Source organism: Capra hircus, chromosome 3 (genome assembly GCF_001704415.2).
Source record: "Capra hircus breed San Clemente chromosome 3, ASM170441v1, whole genome shotgun sequence".
NCBI classification, from domain to species: domain Eukaryota; kingdom Metazoa; phylum Chordata; class Mammalia; order Artiodactyla; family Bovidae; genus Capra; species Capra hircus.
Window position 1 is genome coordinate 1,459,935 of NC_030810.1, and position 24,581 is coordinate 1,484,515.

At 44.2% G+C, this 24,581-nt stretch overlaps 2 protein-coding genes across 2 annotated transcripts; both read right to left on the reverse strand.

The window, feature by feature from the left end:
- Positions 2,182-3,132, reverse strand: LOC102184688 (olfactory receptor 12-like). Its single transcript, XM_005678849.2, has one exon. It carries the CDS (start codon positions 3,130-3,132, stop codon positions 2,182-2,184), a length of 951 nt encoding a protein of 316 aa, XP_005678906.2.
- LOC102184399 (olfactory receptor 12-like) lies at positions 17,800-22,006 on the reverse strand (the record flags this gene model as incomplete). The annotated part of the gene is made up of 2 exons (XM_018046551.1): positions 21,012-22,006; positions 17,800-17,814 (listed from the first exon to the last, which is right to left on the reverse strand). Coding segments are annotated over exons 1-2 (957 nt in total), but the record flags the coding sequence as incomplete, so codon positions are not given.

Sequence of the window (24,581 nt, forward strand, 5' to 3'; positions counted from 1 at the left end):
ACTACAATCTGAAATCTGGGTGACACAGACAAGTGGGGATGTGCAGGGCTTTTAGAAGTCATGTTTCCCAGACTACTGGAGAATTTCTACTCCATGGACTATCTGATGAACTTCCTAAATTTATTCCAAAGTCAGAATTAATGCTCTTCTACTAGAACCACTGATCCCTTATCATATGTATAATTAAATTTACGTAGCAATGATAATTGTACTATTCTGTAAGAGAAAAAATGTGTTTCCTTTTCTCATTTTGGATTCAGATTCTATGTGCTGTTCTTAGTCACTTAGTCATGTCCGAATCTTTGTGACCCCATGGACTGTAGCCCACCAGGCTTCTCTATCCTTGGGATTTCCCAGGCAAGAATACTGGAGTGGGTTGCCATGCCCTCCTCCAGGGAATCTTCTCAACCAGGGATCAAATCCAGGTCTCCCTCATTGCAGGCAGATCCTTTACTGTCTGAGGCCCAAGGGAAGCCCAAGAATATCGAAGTTGGTAACTTATCTCTTCTCTGGGGGATCTTCCTGACCCAGGAATTGAACTGGGGTCTCCTGCATTGCAGGCAGATTCTTTCCCAGCTGAGTCACCAGGGAAGGCCCTACGATATTATAAGTCCAGGAATTAAGATTAAGATATTATAAATCCAGGAACATCCTTTTGAAAATCCACAGAATGAAAGAAGAATAAGAGAGGAGAAGGGAGAAGAAGGAGGAGAAGGAGAAATAGAGAAAAAGGAGAAGGAGGAAGAGAAATGTAAGAAGAGAAAGGAGGAGGAGGAGGGGAAAGGCTGGGAGGAAGAGGAGGAGGGCGACTAGCGGAGAACGAGGGGCAGAGTTTGGAAGAAGGAACAGTCGTGTAGCATGAGAAGATGCCAAGGCATGCCAGACACGGAGCAGAACACTGTGGGAACTTCTCAAGGAAAGAAATGCATTATATCAGAGGAACAGAGTAATATATGTCAGCATGCTCAGGGATGAGACAAATGGGACAAGAATCAAGCAGACACCTTGGAGTAGCTTCCGACTGAGCACCTGTGAGCAGCAATCAGATAAGTCAGCTGTCAGCCTCTCCCCACAGTCCTCCCGAGTGGGCAGAGAAGGAGATGGAGAGTTGTGGTTAGAGAGGCAGGGCACATCCCTACTGACCATCCAGGGTAGAGAGCACCCCTGTGTCCACGGGGCTGCCTCCTCATGGTGACCATGGGGGTGGATGACCCCCCAAAGGGAGGCGTAATGAGGCCACTGGGCTCCGGATCCAGGCAGTGTGTTGCGTCCATGGAGCATGAGGGTGGCGCTCTGACTGGGCAGGTCAAGACAGAGGGTCCAGGATCTCCCAGGGAGTGTGGGACAGAGAGCAGGGAGCTGTGCTCTCTGCCGAGAAAAGGCATCTTCTCTCTCCATCTCCTGTCTCTAGGGCAGCCATTAGAACCTTCAGAGATGTTTGAGCTGACAAAGCACCATTTTCTGTGGTCAGAAGTAGTCTGGCTGTGTGGCAGAATGTCACTGGATCCTTGGGTATGAGACATCCACGTTGACTCCCTGCTGCTGTCTGAGGGGAGAAACTCAGGACAGGGAGCACTAGGGGCGTCTGAAGCAGGAGCACAGGTGCTCCCTGCTGCCCTGTTTGGTGGCAGCATCAGTGAACAGAAGAGGGAGGGGAGGGGAGGAACAGCCCACTGCAGGATTGAGGGGAAGCACGCTCTTCCTAACTCCCCCTAATTGGCTGTGGTGACCCAGGCTATCACCAAGAAAGGGGCCAGGCTGAGTGTCGTCAGGTTCCCCTTCTAGGTGGTTCAGGGGAGATTACCAACCTCATATTTACAGTAGATTTAGGGAAGGAGGGATAGGAATGGCCTGAGAGTTTTATCTACTTACATACCTTCACTGGAAGTTGCTGAACTTGGGACATAACTTCTGTTTCAATATTCTGTTCACTGCTCTGACAGTTGTGTTATTCAAACTTTAAGATTAGGGTCTTGCCCCATCACTCACCATCATTTTTCTGGTTCCTTATCTGATCTCTTCACCTCACACTTGCATGTGGGGTCCATGCCACAGCGTTGAATGAAATGAATGAAAGAATCACTTGGATGAATGAAGAGCAAATACTTCCAACCAAACCTCTGTCTCCCCCAGCCCTCATGTCCTGCCCTCAGGACACTGGGTCTCTCTGGTCCCCCTCCTTCACGTGGCTGTGTGCTTCTGGCCCAGTCTCCGCAAGGCATCCTTCACATCCTTGTTTCTCAGGCTGTAGATGAGGGGGTTGAGCATCGGGATGATGAGGGTGTAGAAGACAGAGACCACCTTGCCCTGCTCCATGGACGCCACAGCCCCCGGCTGGGCGTACATGACAAAGACAGTCCCGTAAAAGAGGGACACAGCTGTCATGTGGGAGCCGCAGGTGGAGAAGAGCTTGTGCCTCCCTCCTCCTGAGCGCATCCTCAGGATGGTCACTGTGATGTAGCCATAGGAGGTGAGGACCACAAGGGTGGTGCCCACGATGATGAGGCCACAAAGGCCAAACATGACTAGCTTGTTGATGGCCGTGTTGGCACAAGTGAGCTGGAGCAGGGGGATCACATCACAGAAGAAGTGGTCGATGTGGTTGGAGCTGCAGAACGGGAGGCTGAATGTGAAGCTGGTCTGCAGGATGGAATTGAAGCAACCTCCACAGTAGCAGCCCAGCACCAGGCGGGCACAGACCGAGGGGCACATGGAGATGGGGTAGCGCAGGGGGCTGCAGATGGCCACGAAGCGGTCATAGGCCATCACGGCCAGGAGGAATGCCTCAGTGGTGCCCATCATGGAGAAGAAGAAGAACTGGGTGGCACAGCCTGCAAAGGTGATGAGCTTGGAGGAGGACAGGAAGGTGGCCAGGGCCTTGGGCGCGATGACAGACGAGTAACACAGGTCCACAAGGGAGAGGTTCTTGAGGAAGAAGTACATCGGGGAGTGCAGACGGACATCCAGGGTGATGACCACCATCATGGCGAGGTTCCCCAGGACGGCCACCACGTACAGGGCCAGGAACAGAGCAGAGAGCAGGGCCTGGGTCTGCAGACCTCCCTCAAATCCCTCCAGCACAAATTCCTGCAGAGGCATCTCTGAGAGGTTTCCATTTTGGGGGGATTGCATGGCCCCGCGCTGGGCAACAAGGGTTGGACAGCAGAGAGCAAGTGGAGACAGCAAGGGGAAGTCAGTCTAGGTCACCAGGTCATTTTCTCTTGGATAACAGGGGCCCTTCAGCACCTTAGTGTTCACTGACGAAGAGACCACCAGCTACACAGTTCTCCAGATGAGCCCAGATCGACCTGAAATGTAAACATTTCCTCTGATTTACTAATCCTGAGTATGCTTGAAACAGTCACTCTATGAGATGGCCCCAGGGGTCCTGCTGAGCTGAGAGTCTCCAGCGTAAGGACGGCTTCCATCTCCTTGTCTTTGTTTTGCAGGACATGCTCTCCCTTCCCATGGGGATGGTCCTGAGCTGTGCCATTCCCGCACCTGCTCAAATATCTAATCCTGCATCTTCCACCCCCATTTTACTCAAGACAGGCTGGCTGTCTTGCTCCTGTGTCCACTAGTTTTCCCAGCTTCCTGTTTCTGTTCTGTTTCCCAAGACCATTCATCCACCTCAGTGGCCCTAGGTCATCAAAACAGTGACCCTTAGGATGCCTGGGGAAGCACAAGAACAGAGGTCAACATCTTCATTTGGGAAGTCAAGCTCTTGGTTTTTTTAAAAAAATAAACTCACACATTCCTTTGGTTGTTGAGATAACTCAGTGTGACTGTAGTGCTGGCCCCAGTAAACCTGCCTGTGAGTTGAGCCTGATAAATGCCTTAATGGGGGAAGCAGAAGAATCCAGTGTTGTCTACAAGCCTCTGTTTTTAAAGACTGTGTTCTGCATCTATTCCTTGTAAACCGTAGCTTATCAAGTGTGGTCTGAGGTCTGATAGAAAGAGCATCACCTAAAGCTGGCCAGAAATGCAAGATCTCAGGTGACTGAACTTAAACCTATGGTGATACAAGACCCCTTAATTATTTCTACTGTCGTTAAAGTCCAGAACTTCTGCCTTGACTGGCCCTGCCCAGTCCATGGGGCTTTAGGTGGTGATGTGTCCAGGTCCAGGCTCCCAGGACTCACCTGTCAGTGATGCTGACCACAATCTGTTGAGTGATGATCACACTGCTCCTGTGATGTCAGGAGGGGCATGACCCACCCAGGACCCTGTGCTCCTGGGGAGGACTCCTGACCCAGGTCTGTGCTGATGATAGTGACGTGGTGCTGAGCACCCTCCTCCACCCTGTTCAGCTCTGGCCTCCTGTGCAGGGAAGTGAGAGTGGGGAGGGCACAGAAGGGAGTACCTGAGGTCACAGTGACAGGCAGGCCATGTGCTCCCAGTGCCTGCAGCAGGAAGTGCTTGGCTCTTGGTATCAGCAGAAGACTGGCTCAGCTCACCTGTTGCTCTGTCTTGCCCCCTCAGCTGGATAGTATTCATGGCACTTGCATCTTTTGGTCCCTCTTCTGGGGAAGATGCTCTCCACTGGGCACAGCTGGGACTCTCATCCTCAATTGGCCAATTAGGTGAGACGGCCTGGGAGTGCACTGGGACCCCCAATTCCCTGGATCCCAGGAAGATGCAGTCCTGTGGCCAAACTTCCTCTGATACATCTCTGTCCAAACCAGAAGGGGCAGGAAGCCAGAAATCCCCGTGGGAGCACTGTGGTCCACCGGAGAAGAAGCAAGTCATTTTAGAAGGACCAGTGGCCATCTGGGAAAGGTTTCCTCAGGACCACAGGTGTGACCTCCTGGCCTGCAGCCCTCCCTCCTCTGCTTCATCCTTGTATGTCGGTGTGATAAAGAGCGATGGGCAGGACTCCATGTCTGCAGAAGCTGCAAAACGCTATCTCATTTATAATGTGGCCCTTCCCTCAATGCAGGTTGAGTAAGTATATCTATTAAAACAAAATATTTTAATCCTGGACAGAAACCCCAAAACAAAGTATAAAGGTGATATATAATTAATATTAAAATATAGGAAGTGTGAAAGTAAAAAGTTGAAAAATGTAGTATCATAAATATCCTGAAAAAGCCAAGGCTGCTATATTTCAATAATTATTAGAAAAAGTGGATTTCAGGAGAAAATTTTGCTCATAAAAGGACATTTTAAAATCCGTTAAACATTTTTGATTTATTCTTAATTGAAGATAATTGCTTTACAATATTGTGTTGGTTTCTGCCATACATCAACATGAGCCTGCTATAGGTACACACATGTCCCCTTCTTCTCGAAACTCCCTCCTATCTCCCACTCCATTCCACCCCTCTGGGTTGTCACAGAGTCCTGGTTTGAGTTCCCTGAGTCACGGGGCAAATTCCCACTAGTTGTCTATTTTACACATGGTAGTGAATATGTTTCCATGCTACTATCTCCCTTTGTCCTACCCTCTCCTTCCCCCCGACCCCATGTCCATAAGATTGTTCTCCTCATCTGCGTTTTCATTGCTGCACTGCAAATACATGCATCAGTGCCATCTTCATAGATTATATATATATGGACTAATATATGATCCTTGGTTTTCTCTATCTGACTGACTTCACTCTGCATAATAGGCTCTAGGTTCATCCATCTCATTATCCCTGACTCAGATGCATTCCTTTTTATGACTGAATAATTTTCCATTGTATATATGTACCATAGCTTCTTTCTCCATTCATCTGTCAATGGACATCTAGATTACATCCATGTCCTCAGTTCAGTTCAGTCGCTCAGTCGTGTCCAACTCTTTGTGACCCCATGAATCGCACCACGCCAGGCCTCCCTGTCCACCGCCAACTCCTGGAGCTCACTCAGACTCATGTCCATTGAGTTGGTGATGCCATCCAGCCATCTCATCCTTGGTCATTCCCTTCTCCTTCTGCCCCCAATTCCTCCCAGCATCAGAGTCTTTTCCAATGAGTCAACTCTTCGCATGAGGTGGCCAAAGTACTGGAGTTTCAGCTTTAGCACCATTCCCTCCAAAGAAATCCCAGGGCTCATCTCCTTCAGAATGGACTGGTTGGATCTCCTTGCAGTCCAAGGGACTCTTAAGAGTCTTCTCCAACACCACAGTTCAAAAGCATCCATTCTTCGGCGCTCAGCCTTCTTCACAGTCCAACTCTCACATCCATACCTGACCACTGGAAAAACCATAGCCTTGACTAGACAGACCTCTGTTGGCAAAGTAATGTCTCTGCTTTTCAATATGCTATCTAGGTTGGTCATAACTTTTCTTTCAAGGAGTAAGCATCTTTTAATTTCCTGGCTGCAGTCACCATCTGCAGTGATTTTGGAGCCCCCCAAAATGTCCTAGTTGTTGTAAATAATGCTGTTATGAACATTGGGGTACATGTGCCTTTTTCATTAAAAGGACATATTGTAATGAAATTGGAGAAGGAAATGGCAACCTACTCCAACATTCTTGCCTGGAAAATTCCATGGACAGAGGAGCTTGTCAGGCTACAGTCCGCAGAGTCACAAAGAGTTGTATGTGACTGAGTGACTAGCACTGACTGACTCATAATGAAATATTCAGTTTTCAATACTCAATATTCAAGTGGATGATGTGAAAATTTTAAATTTGTATGAAACTGAAAAAGATTAAGTATATAAAGAAAAATCTGACAGAATTAAAAAGAAATGCAAACATCCAAATCATGGTTTATCATACTGTCTCAGTAACTGATAAGCAAACAGAAAAATTGTAGTCATATGTTAGATTTGATTCAATATGTTACCTAAATGAGATTATTGGGTATAGATAGAACACTCTACTCAGAAACTGTAGAGTGTAAATTCCCCTGAAGCATAGAGAACATCGCTATGATAAGGTGAATAGTGTCTCCCTCCAAAAAAGAAGTCCACCCCCCAAACCAGAAATTGATCTTATTTGAAAATAGGGTCTTTCAAAATGAATGTGTTATGATGAGGTCATGCTGGATTAGGTGGACTGTAAATCCAGTGACAGATTTCCTTATAAGAGGAGGAAAGGACTCAGAGACATAAAGACACAGAGACATAAAGACACAGAGACATAAAGACAAAGGGCGTGTAAAGACTGAGCAGAGGTTAGAGCAATACAGCAATAGGGGAAGGAATGCCAAGGATACCCGGAGTCTCCAGAACCTAGGAAAAGGCAGGGAAGAACTTCTTTAAAGAAATTTAAAAGGCAGCAGGAACTGCTGAAAATTTGATTTTGGACATCTATCCTCCTGACCCGCGAGAGAGTAGGTTCCACTCGCTCTAAGTTGCCAACTTGGTGTTAATTAGTTGCAGTGGCCCTGATGACTGACACAAGAGAGAAGTGAGGGAGTTTGCTTTTCCCTGGCAAGGTCAGCAATAAACTTTCACTCTCCTATCTCAGGGGTGTATCACCTCTCCAGATCTATGTCAAAATGCACTCTGCAGGGACCTTGATCACCTTTCCCAATCTTTCCATGTTCTAGTTCACTTATTTCAATTGCTTTAAACATGGAAACATACCCTAATTACTTGCAGAATCTTCTTTTTAAAAAATTATTTATTTATTTATTTTACTTTACAATACTGTATTGGTTTTGCCATACATTGACATGAATCCACCACGGGTGTACATGAGTTCCCAATCCTGAACGCCCCCTCCCACCTCTCTTCTCATATCATCTCTCTGGGTCATCCCAGTGCACCAGCCCCAAGCATCCTGTATCCTGTATCAAACCTCGACTGGCGATTCGTTTCTTACATGATAGTATACATGTTTCAATGCCATGTTCCAATCCCAAATCATCCTACCCTCTCCCTCTCCCACAGAGTCCAAAAGTCTGTTCTATACATCTGTGTCTCTTTTGCTGTCTCACATACAGGGTTATCATTACCATCTTTCTAAATTCCATATATATGTGTTAGTTTACTGTATTGGTGTTTTTCTTTCTGGCTTACTTCACTCTGTATAATCGGCTCCAGTTTCATCCACCTCATTAGAATGGATTCAAATGTATTCTTTTTAATGGCCGAGTAATACTCTATTGTGTATATGGACCACAGCTCTCTTATCCATTCGTCTGCTGATGGACATTTAGGTTGCTTCCATGTCCTGGCTATTATAAACAGTGCTGCGATGAACATTGGGGTACATGTGTCTCTTTCAGTTCTGGTTTCCTTGGTGTGTATGCCCAGCAGTGCGATTGCTGGGTCATAAGTGAGTTCTATTTCCAGGTTTTTAAGGAATCACCACACTGTTCTCCATAGTGGCTGTACTAGTTTGTATTCCCACCAACAGTGTAAGAGGGGTCCATTTTCTCCACACCCTCTCCAGCATTTATTGCTTGTAGACTTTTGGATCACAGCCATTCTGACTGGTGTGAAGTGGTATCTCATCGTGGTCTTGATTTGCATTTCTCTGATAATGAGTGATGTTGAGCATCTTTTCATGTGTTTGTTAGCCATCTGTATGTCTTCTTTGGAGAAATGTCTGTTTAGTTCTTTGGCCATTTTTTGATTGGGTCGTTTATTTTTCTGGAATTGAGCTGCATGCACCGCTATTATTCAACATAGTTCTGGAAGTTTTGGCCACAGCAATCAGAGCAGAAAAAGAAATAAAAGGAATCCAAATTGGAAAAGAAGGAGTAAAACTCTCACTGTTTGCAGATGACATGATCCTCTACATAGAAAACCCTAAAGACTCCACCAGAAAATTACTAGAGCTAATCAATGAACACAGTAAAGTTTCAGGATATAAAATCAACACACAGAAATCCCTTGCATTCCTATACACTAATAATGAGAAAGTAGGAAAAGAAATTAAGGAAACAATCCCGTTCACCTTTGCAACGAAAAGAATAAAATACTTAGGAATATATCTACCTAAAGAAACTAAAGACCTATATATAGAAAACTATAAAACACTGGTGAAAGAACTCAAAGAGGACACTAATAGACGGAGAAATAAACCATGTTCATGGATCAGAAGAATCAATATAGTGAAAATGAGTATGCTACCCAAAGCAATCTACAGGTTCAATGCAATCCCTATCAAGCTACCAGCAGTATTTTTCACAGAGCTAGAGCAAATAATTTCACAATTTGTATGGAAATACAAAAAACCTGGAATAGCCAAAGCAATCTTGAGAAAGAAGAATGGAACTGGAGGAATCAACCTGCCTGATTTCAGGCTCTATTACAAAGCCACAGTCATCAAGACAGTATGGTACTGGCACAAAGACAGAAATATAGATCAATGGAACAAAATAGAAAGCCCAGAGATAAATCTACATACCTATGGATGCCTTATCTTCCACAAAGGAGGCAAGAATATACAATGGATTAAAGACAATCTCTTTAACAAGTGGTGCTGGGAAAACTGGTCAACCACTTATAAAAGAATGAAACTAGAACACTTTCTAACACCATTCACAAAAATAAACTCAAAATGGATTAAAGATCTAAAAGTAAGACCAAAACTATAAACCTCCTATAGGAGAACATAGGCAAAACGCTCTCTGACATAAATCACAGCAGGATGCTCTATGATCCACCTCCCAGAATACTGGAAATAAAAGCAAAAATAAACAAATGGGATCTGATTAAAATTAAAACTTCTGCACAACAAACGAAACTATACGCAATGTGAAAAGACAGCCTTTGGAATGGGAGAAAATAATAGCAAATGAAGCAACTGACAAACAACGAATCTCAAAAATATACAAGCAGAATCTTCTTTAAAGAGACAATTAGGTTACTTCATTTTTATTTGTTTTTTCAATAGTGCATATTACACAATGGATCTTTTACTCCCCTCTAAAGTGTATATCTAGAAAAGGATTCTTGAGTATAAAGACATATTTTTTTCTCAGTTTCATTAATTTTCATGTTAATTTTACATTATCGAGACTCCTTTTCTTCTATTCTTATCATTTTGCCATCCCCTTACTCTACACAACTGAAAAGATAAGGCTTCCCTTTTAACAGGTCCTTGTTCCATGGGCCTGGAGCAGTCTATAAGGTGTTCCATGACCATGGTCTTGTCTAATAAGGTGAGCAGAGAGGTTACCCTTGCCAATCTCTCGTTTCTCTCTAGTTCTCCAGAAATATGGTTTGTCTACCTCTGTAACATCCAAAGCAAAAGGACGGTGACTTATTCTTCCTATAAATCGTTCTAGCATTTTGCTCTTCTTGGTGAGCAACTGCATCGCATAAACTTCTTTCTTACATTAACACTTATCTGACCACTTTTCTCTCAAACTGATTGTACTAATGGGCTGCAATCAGCAGTGTGGGAGTCTTTGTTTTCACCATATTCCCTCATTTTCTGGGTGTGTTAAATACATGTTGCTTTGTTTTAATTTGAGTTTCCTAAATTCACAATGAATTCTAGTAACTTTCTGAATTATTTTGGCCATTTGAGTTTCCTTTCTTATTGGTTTTTTTTTTTTAGATATTTGACAAAACTAGTTTCAACTGTTTGCACTAGAATGTATCTAGCTTTTTTTCAGGAATGGTCCCTCTTGCTTTCTCTTTGTGAAAAGTCCTCTACATATTCTTTGACAAAGAGCTATACAAAAAAGATCTTAACAACCCAGATAATCACGATGGTGTGATCACTCATCTAGAGCCAGACATCTTGGAAAGTGAAGTCAAGTGGGCCTTAAGAAGTATCACTATGAACAAAGCTAGTGCAAGTGATGGAATTCCAGTTGAGCTACTTCAAATCCTAAAAGATGATGCTGTGAAAGTGCTGCACTCAATATGCCAGCAAATTTGGAAAACTCAGCAGTGGTCACAGGACTGGAAAAGGTCAGTTTTCATTCCAATCCCAAAGAAAGGCAATGCCAAAGAATGCTCAAACTACCTCACAATTGCACTCATCTCACACACAAGTAAAGTAATGCTCAAGATTCTCCAAGCCAGGCTTCAGCAACATGTGAACTGTGAACTTCAAGATGTTCAAGCTGGTTTTAGAAAAGGCAGAGGAAGCAGAGATCAAATTGCCAACATCTGCTGGATCATCAAAAAGGCAAGAGAGTTCCAGAAAAACATCTATTTCTTCTTTATTGACTGCCAAAAACTTTGACTGTGTAGATCACAATAAACTGTGGAAAATTCTGAAAGAGATGAGAATACCAAACAACCTGACCTGCCTGCTGAGAAATCTGTATGCAGGTCAGGAAGCAACAGTTAGAACTGGACATGGAACAACAGACTGGTTCCAAATAGGAAAAGGAGCACGTCAAGGCTGTATATTGTCACCCTGCTTATTTAACTTATATGCATAGTACATCATGAGAAAGGCTGGGCTGGAAGAAGCACAAGCTGGAATCAAGATTGCCGGGAGAAATACCAATAACTTCAGATATGCAGATGACACCACCCTTATGGCAGAAAGTGAAGAGGAACTGAAGAGTCTCTTGATGAAAGTGAAAGAGGAGAGTGAAAAAGTTGGCTTAAAGCTCAACATTCAGTAAACTGAAATCATGGCATCTGGTCCCATCACTTCATGGTGAATAGATGGGGAAACAGTAGAAACAGTGTCAGACTTTAGTTTTTGAGCTCTAAAATCACTGCAGATGGTGACTGCAGCCATGAAATTAAAAGACACTTACTCCTTGGAAGGAAAGTTATGACCAACCTAGACAGCATATTAAAAAGCAGAGATATTACTTTGCCGACAAAGGTCCATCTAGTCAAGACTATGGTTTTTCCAGTAGTCATGTATGGATGTGAGAGTTGGACTATAAAGAAAGCTGAGCACCGAAGAATTGATGCTTTTAAATTGTGGTGTTGGAGAAGACTCTTGAGAGTCCCTTGGACTGCAAGGAGATCCAACCAGCCCATCCTAAAGGAGATCAGTCCTGAGTGTTCATTGGAAGGACTGATGTTGAAGCTGAAGCTCCAGTACTTTGGCCACCTGATGCGAAGAGTTGACTCATTGGAAAAGACCCTGATGCTGGGAGGGATTGGGGGCAGGAGGAGAAGGGGACGACAGTGGATGAGGTGGTTTGATGGCATCACTGACTCAATGGACATGAGTTTGTGTAAGTTCCAGCAGTTGGTGATGGACAGGGAGGCCTGGAGTGCTGTGGTCCATGGGGTTGCAAAGAGTTGGACAGACTGAGTGACTGAACTGAACTGATCCTATTTTAGAATCAATTTGTTCTGTGGTATATAAATTCTACCAAGAATTAATGGCATTGATTTTAGAGTCAAGATAGTATTTAACTTTGGAGGACAAGAAATGGGATTTAGAAAAATTTCTTTGTGTTTGGGTGATGGAAAGTTCCAGAAGTGGATTTTATTTTAGTATTCTATATATTATATGATACTTGTGTTATAACTGTAAGTATTCATAAGTATAAATATAAGTATATCATAAAGTAAGTATAATGTTAGTATAAATATAAATGTTCTTGTCTTCCATTCTGAGACTAGGAAGGCGGATGCTGTGGCCAGAGGTCTGGATCATCATCTCTGGTGACAGTGTCACCCATGGCCTTGGTGTGGTGGGGCAGGAACCCTGGAAACATCTGACACAAGAGGAACCACCGCATTCTCATCAGACGACTGACCTGGCTCCTCCACGAGAGACAGTTTTCAGATCTGAGCCACTGATGCCAAACCTATTCTCACTGAAATCAGTCTCTCCAGGTGGAGATTTGTCTGTGTACTTTGATTATTTCTTGAACAATGCTCTTTGATGATGGTAGTGAAGGTGAGTTGACAAGAGGCCAAGTGGAGGCAATGGGTCCCTTCAGTCAATGCTTATCGCTGCTTGATGGGAGGTGGCAAAGCCCTGCATCTGCGTGGGCTCAGGATGAATGGTAAAGAGTATGGGGAAGGTGTTAGGGTTTTTCTTTTTTTTTCTGTGTGAAGTTTGAGTCAAGGTGATACAACAAGATATTTATTCTGTTTCCTATCAAATGACTGCTTTGATGACAACAAACATTAATGTGCATGATACATAAAAATATGGGGGGAGGAAAGAGAAAATAGTATTACTGACTACATGTAAGTTAATACTATGAAAACTTGTGAGGTTTTGGAAATCAAAGACTATAACTCAGTGTATTAAGAGGATGTTGGGGGAAAATCCCAAGATCAGCTCAATTAATGCAGGTGAATGTTTTAAAAATTCAATTCCCTTTAATTGTATATTAAAAAACAAATAGAAAATGAAAGAATGTTATGGGGAGGGAGGTGGGAGGGGGGTTCATGTTTGGGAACACATATAAGAATTAAAGATTTTAAAATTAAAAAAAAAAAAGAAAATGAAAGAAAAAGTTCAACTAAATGAAATCCAGGTATGAACTCCCACAGCTGACATCATACTCACTAGTAAAAGCTTTTCTTCTAAGATTAGGAACAAAATAAGAATGCCTCTTGCCACCTCTATTTAACATAGTACTGGAGGTCCTGACTAGAGCAGGTAGGCACGAAAAAGATATAAAAGAGATCCAAGTTGATAAAGAATTTTAAAATACTTATATTTACAGATGACATGATATTATATATACAAAACCCTAAATATCCACGAAAAATCTGTTAGAAATACAAAATTTAGCAGTGTCAATATATAAAATCAATACATTAAAATGAGAAGCACTAATATACGCTATTAATGAACTACATAAAAAGGAATTAATAAAGCCAATCCATTTACAAAAATACCAAAAAGAATAAAATACTAAGGACTAAACTTAGCCAAGGGGACAAAAGACTTAGGGATATAAAACTAGAAATCACAGCTGAAAGAAATTAAAGGTATTCAACATAAATGAAAGATATCCCAAGTGCTTGAGTTGGAAGATGACAATATTAACCAATGTGTTCTGTGATTCAATGAAACCCTTATCAAAATCACAATGTTATTTTTTTCTAGAAAATGAAAATACATTTTAAATTCATATAGAGTCTCAGGGAGGCTATATGACCAAAGGGAAGGAACGGAAAGTCACTCAGTCGTGTCCAACTCTTTGTGAACCCATGGACTGTAGCCCACCAGGCTTCTCAGTCCATGGGATTTTCCAGGCAAGAGTACTGGAGTGGGTTGCCATTTCTTTCTCCAGGGGATCTTCCCCGACCCAGGGATCGAACCTGGGTCTCTCGCATTGTAGGCAGACGCTTTACCCACTGAGCCACCAGGGAAGCCCCAAACCAACTTGAAAAGAAATTTGGGGGTCTCAAACTTCTTCATTTCTTAACATAAAAGCTACAGTAATCAAAACAGTATGGTATTGGCACAAAGACAGACTGGTTGAACAATGGGGCAGGATAGAGAGCTCAGAAATAAACCTTCATGGTTTTAGTCAAATGACCTTCAACAAATGTCCCATGGAGAAAACACAGCCTCTTCATCAAATGTCATTGGAAAACTAGCTGTGTAAGTACCCAAGTATAAAGTTGGTCCCTTACCTTGCAGCATGAACAAAAACTACCTTAAAATGGAATAAAAACCTAAATGGATGACCTGATCTCTTAAATCCGTGGGAAAAAACATAAGAGAAAAGCTTAATAATCATAGATTTAGGCATGGTTTCCTGGATATGACGCTAACAGCATATGAGACAAAAGAGAAAATAGACACGTGGGATGACGTCAGACTTAACAATGTGTGTATTAAAGACTTGAATATTAATAACAGTGGGGAAAGGCAACCTGTGGGATGGGGAAAATGTTTGCAAATGTCCAATGAGAGGATAATATTTGGAATACATGAAAATTACTCCAGTTAAGCCAATAACCATATTTAAAATTTTCATATTACTTGAAGGCATTTCTCTAAAGATGATCTACAAATTGCCAACAAACATATAAGAAGATGCTCAAATCACTAATCATTAGTGAAATAAAAACAATGAAGAGATAATACTTTACAATCATTAAATGGCTGACATGAAAGAGAAAAGAACATGTGTTGGCTATTATGTGGAGAAGTTGCAATGATTTGCACTGTGGATGGGAAGAAAAATGGTGCATCTGCTATGAAGAGTAATATAGAGTTCCTCCCCAAATTGAAAAAGAATTACTATATGATGCAACCAAACATGTGAATAGATACTTAAAAAAAAAGAAAGAAAGAAAAGAGGTAGTCTCTCTAAGAGATATTTCCATGCCCATTTACATAGCAACACTCTTCTGCATAGAAAAGTGGAGGCAACCCAAGTGTTCCTTGGTGGATGAAGAGGTAAACAAAATATGCACATGCGATGGAATACTATTCAGCCTTAAAAAGGATGGAAATACAGTCAGATGCTGCAGAATGGCTAAATCTTGAGGACACTATGCTAAGCGAAACAACCAAACCCCTAAAGACAAATGCTGTAGGTTTTACTTATCTCGTGCATCTGAAAAAGTCACATTTGTGGAGACAGAAAGTAGAATGGTGGCTGCCAGTGGTGGAGGTAATGGGGAAACAGGGAGTTATTGTTTAGGGGCATGGAGTTTCAGGATTGCAAGATCAGAGATCTGAGACACAAAAAGTTCAGAGATCTGATCCACAACAAGATGAATATGCTAAACACTACTGAACTGCACTCTCAAAATTAGTTACAACAAAAAATGCTATTTTTTCTACCTTTTTTATTAAAAGGTAGAAACATAAAAGTTAGTATAGAATCAACGTCAAAACTACAGTACGGTCTTGAAATGTAATGGGTTTATTTTCCACTTAAGGACAATAAAAATACTAGAGCAGCAGCATGCATATTTTTGGGTTCAGTGACTAGTTAACACTGAACTCAAATTGTAATCAGGCAGTAGGTTAGGTGTGAACTAAGAACCAACTGTGTACCAGCAGGATGCAAAGCATTAACAGGATAAAACCCCAAATAAACCACTTCTAACACTGTACAGTGATCTTCAGCGTAAAGGTCAACCAGGGGTAAAGCCAACCTGTAGGGTTCTACTCAATCTAAAACCAGACAAGCTTTCCTGATTTAGTCAAATTTAGAATTAAGGATCTTCTAAGATCCACAGATTCCTTTTTGTTAGTACCATTAAACTGACATAAGGATGAGAAATCTAGAGTCACATACAACACATTGTGATTTTTGTTTCATTTACAAATTTAAATGAAGCATTCCATGGAAGGACAACAATGAAATAGATGAGAGAGAGATAAAGAAGGACGGAAGAAAGATGAGGAAAAGAGGAGGAGAGTGAGTAGAATAAAAGAGATGGAGAAAAAGAGTCAGTTCAGTTCAGCCGCTCAGTCGTGTCCAACTCTTTGCGACCCCACAAATTGCTGCATGCCAGGCCACCCTGTCCATCACCATCTCCCGGAGTTCACTCAGACTCACATCCATCGAGTCCGTGATGCCATCCAGCCATCTCATCCTCGGTCGTCCCCTTCTCCTCCTGTCCCCAATCCCTCCCAGCATCAGAGTCTTTTCCAATGAGTCAACTCTTCGCATGAGGTGGCCAAAGTACTGGAGTTTCAGCTTTAGCATCATTCCTTCCAAAGAAATCCCAGGGCTGATCTCCTTCAGAATGGACTGGTTGGATCTCCTTGCAGTCCAAGGGACTCTCAAGAGTCTTCTCCAACACCACGGTTCAAAAGCATCAATTCTTCAGTGCTCAGCCTTCTTCACAGTGCAACTCTCACATCCATACATGACCACAGGAAAAACCATAGTCTTGACTAGATGGACCTTAGTTGGCAAAGTAACGTCTCTGCTTTTGAATATACTATCTAGGTTGGTAATAACTTTTCTTCCAAGGAGTAAGTGTCTTTTAATTTCCTGGCTGTAGTCACCATCTGCAGTGATTTTGGAGCCCCCCATAATAAAGTCTGACACTGTTTCCACTGTTTCCCCATCTATTTCCCATGAAGTGATGGGACAGGATGCCATGATCTTCGTTTTCTGAATGTTGAACTTTAAGCCAACTTTTTCACACGCCTCTTTCACTTTCGTCAAGAAGCTTTTTAGTTCCTCTTCACTTTCTGTCATAAGGGTGGTGTCATCTGCATATCTGAGGTTATTGATATTTCTCCCGGCAATCTTGATTCCAACTTGTGTTTCTTCCAGTCCAGTGTTTCTCATGATGCACTCTGCATAGAAGTTAAATAAGCAGGGGACAATATACAGCCTTGACGTGCTCCTTTTCCTATTTGGAACCAGTCTGTTGTTCCATGTCCAGTTCTAACTGTTGCTTCCTGACCTGCATACAGATTTCTCAAGAGGCAGGTCAGGTGGTCTGGTATTCTCATCTCTTTCAGAATTTTCCACAGTTTATTGTGATCCACACAGTCAAAGGCTTTGGCATAGTCAATAAAGCAGAAATAGATGTTTTTCTGGAACTCTCTTGCTTTTTCCATGATCCAGCGGATGTTGGTAGTTTGATCTCTGGTTCCTCTGCCTTTTCTAAAACCAGCTTGAACATCAGGAAGTTCACAGTTCACATATTGCTGAAGCCTGGCTTGGAGAATTTTGAGCATTACTTTACTAGCATGTGAGCTGAGTGTAATTGTGCGGTAGTTTGAGCATTCTTTGGCATTGCCTTTCTTTGGGATTGGAATGAAAACTGACCTTTTCCAGTCCTGTGGCCACTGCTGAGTTTTCCAAATTTGCTGGCATATTGAGTGCAGCGCTTTGACAGCATCATCTTTCAGGATTTGAAACAGCTCCACTGGAATTCCATCACCTCCACTAGCTTTGTTCGTAGTGATGCTTTCTAAGGCCCACTTGACTTCACATTCCCGGATGTCTGGCTCTAGATGAGTGATCACACCATCGTGATTATCCGGGTTGTAAAGATCTTTTTTGTACAGTTCTTTTGTGTATTCTTGCCACCTCTTCTTAATATCTTCTGCTTCTGTTAGGTCCATACCATTTCTGTGCTTTATCGAGCCCATCTTTGCATGAAATGTTCCCTTGGTATCTCTAATTTTCTTGAAGAGATCTCTAGTCTTTCCCATTCTGTTCTTTACCTCTATGTCTTTGCATTGATCAGTGAAGAAGGCTTTCTTATCTCTTCTTGCTATTCTTTGGAACTCTGCATTCAGATGTTTATATCTTTCCTTTTCTCCTTTGCTTTTCACTTTTCTTCTTTTCACAGCTATTCCCAGACAGCCATTTTGCTTTTTTGCATTTCTTTTCCATGGGGATGGTCTTGATCCCTGTCTCCTGTAGAATGTCATGAACCTCATTCCATAATTCATCAGGCACTCTATCTATCAGATCTAGGCCCTTAAATCTATTTCTCACTTCCACTGTATAGTCATAAGGGATTTGATTTAGGTCATACCTGAATGGTCTAGCGGTTTTCCCTACTTTCTTCAATTTAAGTCTGAATTTGGCAATAAGGAGTTCATGATCTGAGCCACAGTCAGCTCCTGGTCTTGTTTTTGCTGACTGTATAAAGCTTCTCCATCTTTGGCTGCAAAGAATATAATCAATCTGATTTCAGTGTTGACCATCTGGTGATGTTGATGTGTAGAGTCTTCTCTTGTGTTGTTGGAAGAGGGTGTTTGCTATGACCAGTGCATTTTCTTGGCAAAACTCTATTAGTCTTTGCCCTGCTTCATTCTGCATACCATGGCCAAATTTGCCTGTTACTCCAGGTGTTTCTTGACTTCCTACTTTTGCATTTCAATCCCCTATAATGAAAGGGACATCTTTTTAAGGTTAGTTCTAAAAGGTCTTGTAGGTCTTCATAGAACCATTCAACTTCAGCTTCTTCAGCATTACTGGTTGTGGCATAGACTTGGATTACTGTGATATTGGATGATTTGCCTTGGAAATGAACAGAGATCATTCTGTTTTTGAGATTGCATCCAAGTACTGCATTTCTGACTTTTTTGTTGACCATGATGGCTACTCCATTTCTTCTGAGGGATTCCTGCCCACAGTAGTAGATATAATGGTCATCTGAGTTAAATTCACCCATTCCAGTCCATTTTAGTTCACTGATACCTATAATGTCGATGTTCACCCTTGCTATCTCTTGTTTGACCACTTCCAATTTGCCTTGATTCATGGACCTGACATTCCAGGTTCCTATATAATATTGCTCTTTATAGCATCGGACCTTGCTTTTATCACCAGTCACATGCACAGCTGGGTATTGTTTTTGCTTTGGCTCCATCCCTTCATTCTTTCTGGATCTCCACTGATCTCCAGTAGCATATTGGGCACCTACTGACCTCGGGAGTGCCTGTTTCAGTATCCTATCATTTTGCCTTTTCATACTGTTCATGGGGTTCTCAAGGCAAGAATACTGAAGTGGCTTGCCGTTCCCTTCTCCAGTGAATCACATTCTGTCAGAAGTCTCCACCATGACGGGCCTGTCTTGGATTGTCCCATGGGCATGCTTAGTTTCATTGAATAGACAACGCTGTGGTCCTAGTGGGATTAAATTGACTAGTTTTCTGTGAGTATGGTTTCAGTGTGTCTGCCCTCTGATGCCCTCTTGCAACACCTCCCGTGTTTCTTGGGTTTCTCTTACCTTGGGTGTGGGGTATGTCTTCACGGCTGCTCCAGCAAAGTGCAGCCACTGCTCCTTACCTTGGATGAGGGGTATCTCCTCACTGCCACCCTTCCTGACCTTCAACGTGGGATTGCTCCTCCTGGCTGCTGCCCCTGGCCTCGGGCATGGGATGGCTCCTCCCAGCTGCTGCCCCTGGCCTAGGACGCAGTGTAGCTCAATAACATGAGCTGATAAGGAGGCATGTCATTTGAGAATGGAAAATTTAGGCACTCTTCAGAGTGAAGACATTATGAGAGAGGAATACAGTAATCTATGGAAGACTTACAATTAATTTTGAAGCCCGAAGATGAGACAATGGGATCAAGAATCCAGTGAGACCTTGGATTATCTATCCGTTCAGCAATAATGATCCACAGTCAGATGACTTGGGTGTTCTAGCCCCTCGCCCACAGTTCTGAGCAGGAGAGCAGAGAGATGGAGAGTTGTGATCAGAGGCAGGGCACACCCCACTGATCGTATAGGGTGCAGACCATACCGTGTCCAGGAGACCACCTTCTGGTAGTGACCATGGGAGTGGATGACTTAGGGAGAAATGACAAGGAGGCCATTGGGCTCTGAGTCCAGGCTGTGTGTTGAGTCCAGGGAGCAATGAAGATGGAGTTCTGAATAGGCAAGTCAGGACTGAGGGTCCAGGCTACCCTGGGGAGAGTGGGACAGAGAGCAGGGAGCACCTTCCCTCTCTAACTCCTGCCTCTGCAATAGATACCAGGACCTTCCTCCTTACTCAGAGATACCTGTGCTAACAAAGCACCGTTTTCTGTGGTCTTAACTAGCCAGGACACTGTCACCTGCCAGGCTGGGTTGTGGAGGATCAGTAGAACTATGGATGTTGGGCATCCCTGGGGCTCCTGAGGGGAGAAACCCAGGACAGGGAGCACTAGGAGCACCTAAAGCAGGAGCACAGGTGCTCCCTACTGTCTTGTTGGGTGGTAGAATCAGTGCACAGAAGGGGGAGGTAAGGAACAGCCTGCTTCAGGATTGAGGGGAAGTATGGTCTTCCTAATGCCCTGTAACTGACCCACATGTTATCACTTAGGACGGGCAAGGCTGAGCCTACCAATGCTGCCCTTCTAGGTGGACGAGGGAAGAATGCAGAGCACATATTTACATGGATTCAGTGAAGTGAAGTGAAGTGAAGGAGGAGGCATCAGAGTTTGTGTAGTTTCATGTCTTTCAGTGAAGGGTGTTGAATTTGGACACATATGCTATTTCAGAGACTCTCTGCTCACCACTCTGCCCACTCTGTTACCCAGACTTTGAGATTGGAGTCTTACCTTTGAAGGATATTAATTTTCTGTTGGCAAGTAAATGCCTTATTCATTTTGCATCTCACACTTGCAGTACTTTTTTGTCCAGGATATGCTTCCGAGAAGGATTAGATAAAATATAGGATGAAAGAATAAATTAAATGAATGAGGGATTAATTGCTCAAACTAAACCCAGTGCCTCCCCTAAAGCCCTGTTATCCTGCCCTCAGGAAAACCAGTCTCTCCGGCCACCCTCCGTCACGTGGCTGAGTGTCTCTGCCCCAGTCTCCTCAGGGCATCCTGCACGTCCTTGTTTCTCAGGCTGTAGATGAGGGGGTTGAGCATCGGGATGACCAGGGTGTAGAAGACAGAGACCACCTTGCCCTGCTCCATGGACGCCACAGCTCCCGGCTGGGCATACATGACAAAAACGGTCCCATAAAAGAGGGACACGGCTGTCATGTGGGAGCCGCAGGTGGAGAAGAGCTTGTGCCTCCCTCCTCCTAAGTGCATCCTCAGGATGGTCACTGTGACATAGCCATAGGAGACGAGGACCACAAGTATGGTGCCCACGATGATGAGGCCACAGAGGCCAAACATGACCAGCTCACTGACGGTTGTGTCGGCACAGGCAAGCTTGAGCAGAGGCGGCACATCACAGAGGAAGTGGTCAATGTGGTTGGAGCTGCAGAACGGGAGGCTGAATGTGAAGCTGGTCTGCAGGATGGAGTTGAGGCAGCCCCCACAGTAGGCGCCCAGCACCAGGCGGGCACAGACTGAGGGACGCATGGAGATGGGGTAGTGCAGGGGGCTGCAGATGGCCACGAAGCGGTCATAGGCCATCACAGCCAAGAGGAACCCCTCAGTGGTGATCATGGTGGAGAAGAAGAAGAACTGGGTGGCACAGCCTGCAAAGGTGATGACCTTGGTCGATGACATTAAGTCAAACAGGGCCTTGGGGTAAATGACAGATGAGTAGCCCAAGTCCAGGAAGGAGAGGTTCTTGAGGAAGAAGTACATCGGGGAGTGCAGACGGGCATCCAGGGTGATGACCACCATCATGGTGAGGTTCCCCAGGACGGCCACCACGTACAGGGCCAGGAACAGAGCAAAGAGCAGGGCCTGGGTGTGTGGGCCACCCCCAAACCCATCCAGCACAAACTTCTGCAGAGGCACCACTGAGAGGGTTCTGTTCCCATAGGGTGACATGGCTCTCAGCTAGGCAACAAGCTGCAGACAGCAGAAAGCAGGTGGGAGGCAATGAGAAGGAGCAGGTCAAGGCCACAAGGTTGTATTCTTTTGGAGAACAGGATCCCCTCAGTGACCCATTACCCTCTGACCAAGGGACAACTAGCTACCCACTCTTCTTCTAGATAAGCTCCCACTGACCTGAAACACAAACATTTCCTCTAACTCATCAATTCCTAAGTATGCTTGGATGATAAAAAAGGCCAGGCACCAAAGAATTGATACTTTTGAATTGTGGCTCTTGAGAGTCCTTTGGGCTGTAAGGAGATCAAACCAGTCAATCCTAAAGGAAATCAACCCTAAATATTCTTTGGAAGGACTGATGCTGAAGCTCCAATACTTTGGCCACCTGATGCAAAAGCCAAGTCATTGGAAAAGACCGTGATGCTGGCAAAGGTTGAAGGCAGGAGGAGAAGGGGGCAACAGAGCATGAGATGGTTGGATGGTATCACCAACTCAATGGACATGAGTTTGAGCAAGCTCCAGGAGACAGTGGAGGACAGGGAAGCCTGGCGTGCTGCAGTCCATGGAGTCGCAAGGAGTCGGACATGACTTAGTGAATGAACAACAACAACGAAATATGATTAGAGCGCTCACTCTGGAGGACGCCCAGTGTCTGGTATGAGATGGTGAGAAAGTCAATTCCTAGGCAGGTTAATAAGAAGTCTGGGGTCCCTGAGGAGGAGAGAGGGATCTGGGGCTCTCAAAGAGGAGATAGGGGTCTGGAATTCTCAAGGAGGAGGAAAGGACAAATGTTTTTTTCCCTACATTCCTTAGTAAGGGTTATATAACAACAGTGTATCCTGCTTGAGAAACTTGAGGACAGTTTCTCCTTCCTGAAAACTTTCTGGCTGATCCTGTTATCTTAAAAATGCAAATTACGAGAGTGGGTCTAGTAAGATCCTTACAACCTTGAGACATTCTTTTGATTTATTGTAAAAGCAATATGAAAGTACATAACTCCCTTGCTTAGACTAGTGAGGGGGGCACTCTCCATCCCCCTTCTGATGTCTGTCAGGACCTTTCTCTGGCCCTTTGCTTACTTTAATAAAACTCTGCTATGCAAAATCTCTTGAGTGATAAAGCCTGGTCCCTGGTCCTGAAGCTAAATCTTCTTTGGAGACATGAATCTGACATCGTTCACTGTAAGCTATCATTTTGGGGGCTCATCCAGGATCTTCAGGACAATGTAAGAACTCTCAGAGCTCTAGACCCCCTGCTTTCTCAGTATGCACGCTTTCTGCTTTACTTTACTAACTCTTCCGTGTGCTTTTGTGAATGAATGACACGCCCTGCACGAAGCAAGGGAGGAGCCCTGCTCTGTGGTTTCACAGTGCTGTGTAATGACTGATGGAAGCCCCAGAAAGGGGAACCTTGTCGAGGGTTTATATCGACCTGCCAATGCCAAGAGACACCCAACATCCCTTTGAGGGGGGTGGCCAGAGATGGGCAAAGCGTGTGGACCAAACTTTCCTTTCTCAGTCACCTTTTCCTGGTCTCTCTGGCCATTTTGTAATTGCGTGGGGAATTAAATCTACTAACATAATCTGTCAGATCATAAACTTTCAAGGGACTTCTGATCCCCGCTGTTATTGTGTACTTGTACTTAGACCTCCCGTATGGAAGTGCTTAGCCTTGCTAGAAAGTTACTAGGAGCCTGTATGGAGCGAGGGGGAACGCTAGCTCCCGCAGCATGCTCGGGAACGAGGCGGAACTCTAGCTCCAGGAATATCTCTCAGGCTAGCGGTCACTCCCTTGGCTGCCTGCCCCAGGGGCCAGAGTCCTAAAAGTGAGTCTCTCATGGCTGGCCTCCCTCCATGTGGGTAGAAGTGCTGCTGGTGACCGTGAGGTTTCTGAGGACCCAGATCAGGAACTGCAGGATCCGGTCAGACTGGAGGCGCAGCGGGCTTCTTCCGTTGCTGCGCTGTTAGTGGACTGGGGAGGCTCTCTCGTGGCTTTGTCTCAACTCCTTAGATATTCTTTCTGTGGAATCTGCAGAAATGAACTGGAAGGATTGGTCCTGGTAGCTCGAGGACAAAATTCACTTTTTCCTCACTGGCCTACCCTCCACCACCTCTTTTACTATCGTGAAGACTAGCGTGGCGACACTCAAGAGGGACATCTTGGTCTTTCATCCCTTCGTGACTCGCCGCTTCTACGGCAGTCAAGGATTGTACTCAGGAATCTGAATGGGCTCATGGACACTGATGCTTGCCATAGCAGTCCTAGCTTGGGCAGCATTCCAGGACAGCTACCCTGTTACATTCTGGGTGGCAGCAGAGAAAAGGACAAGTCAAACAAGGATCTTGGTGGTAAGGAAATAGAAATCAACCTGGGATGCCATCAGGCCTACCCCTGGTGCGTCTCCACCCCTCCTCAGTGGAAGAACCGGGAGGGATGAGTAAGGCGCCTGTGTTGGTAAGGGGCAGACTAAGTCTGACCAGGGGAAAAAAGCTTCAGTGGAAAGTCTGTCTACACCCCCATTTAGAGCAGGGAGGGATGCCTCTGATGGAAAGAAGCCATTGCTGTGGATGCCGCTTTTTTTCTCTCTTACAGATGGGAGCTAGCAGTTCCAAAACCACTTCTTTA

Excerpts from the sequence above, each read along its gene's own strand:
- LOC102184688 (XM_005678849.2), bottom strand. The coding sequence starts at position 3,132 with ATGCAATCCCCCCAAAATGGAAACCTCTCAGAGATGCCTCTGCAGGAA.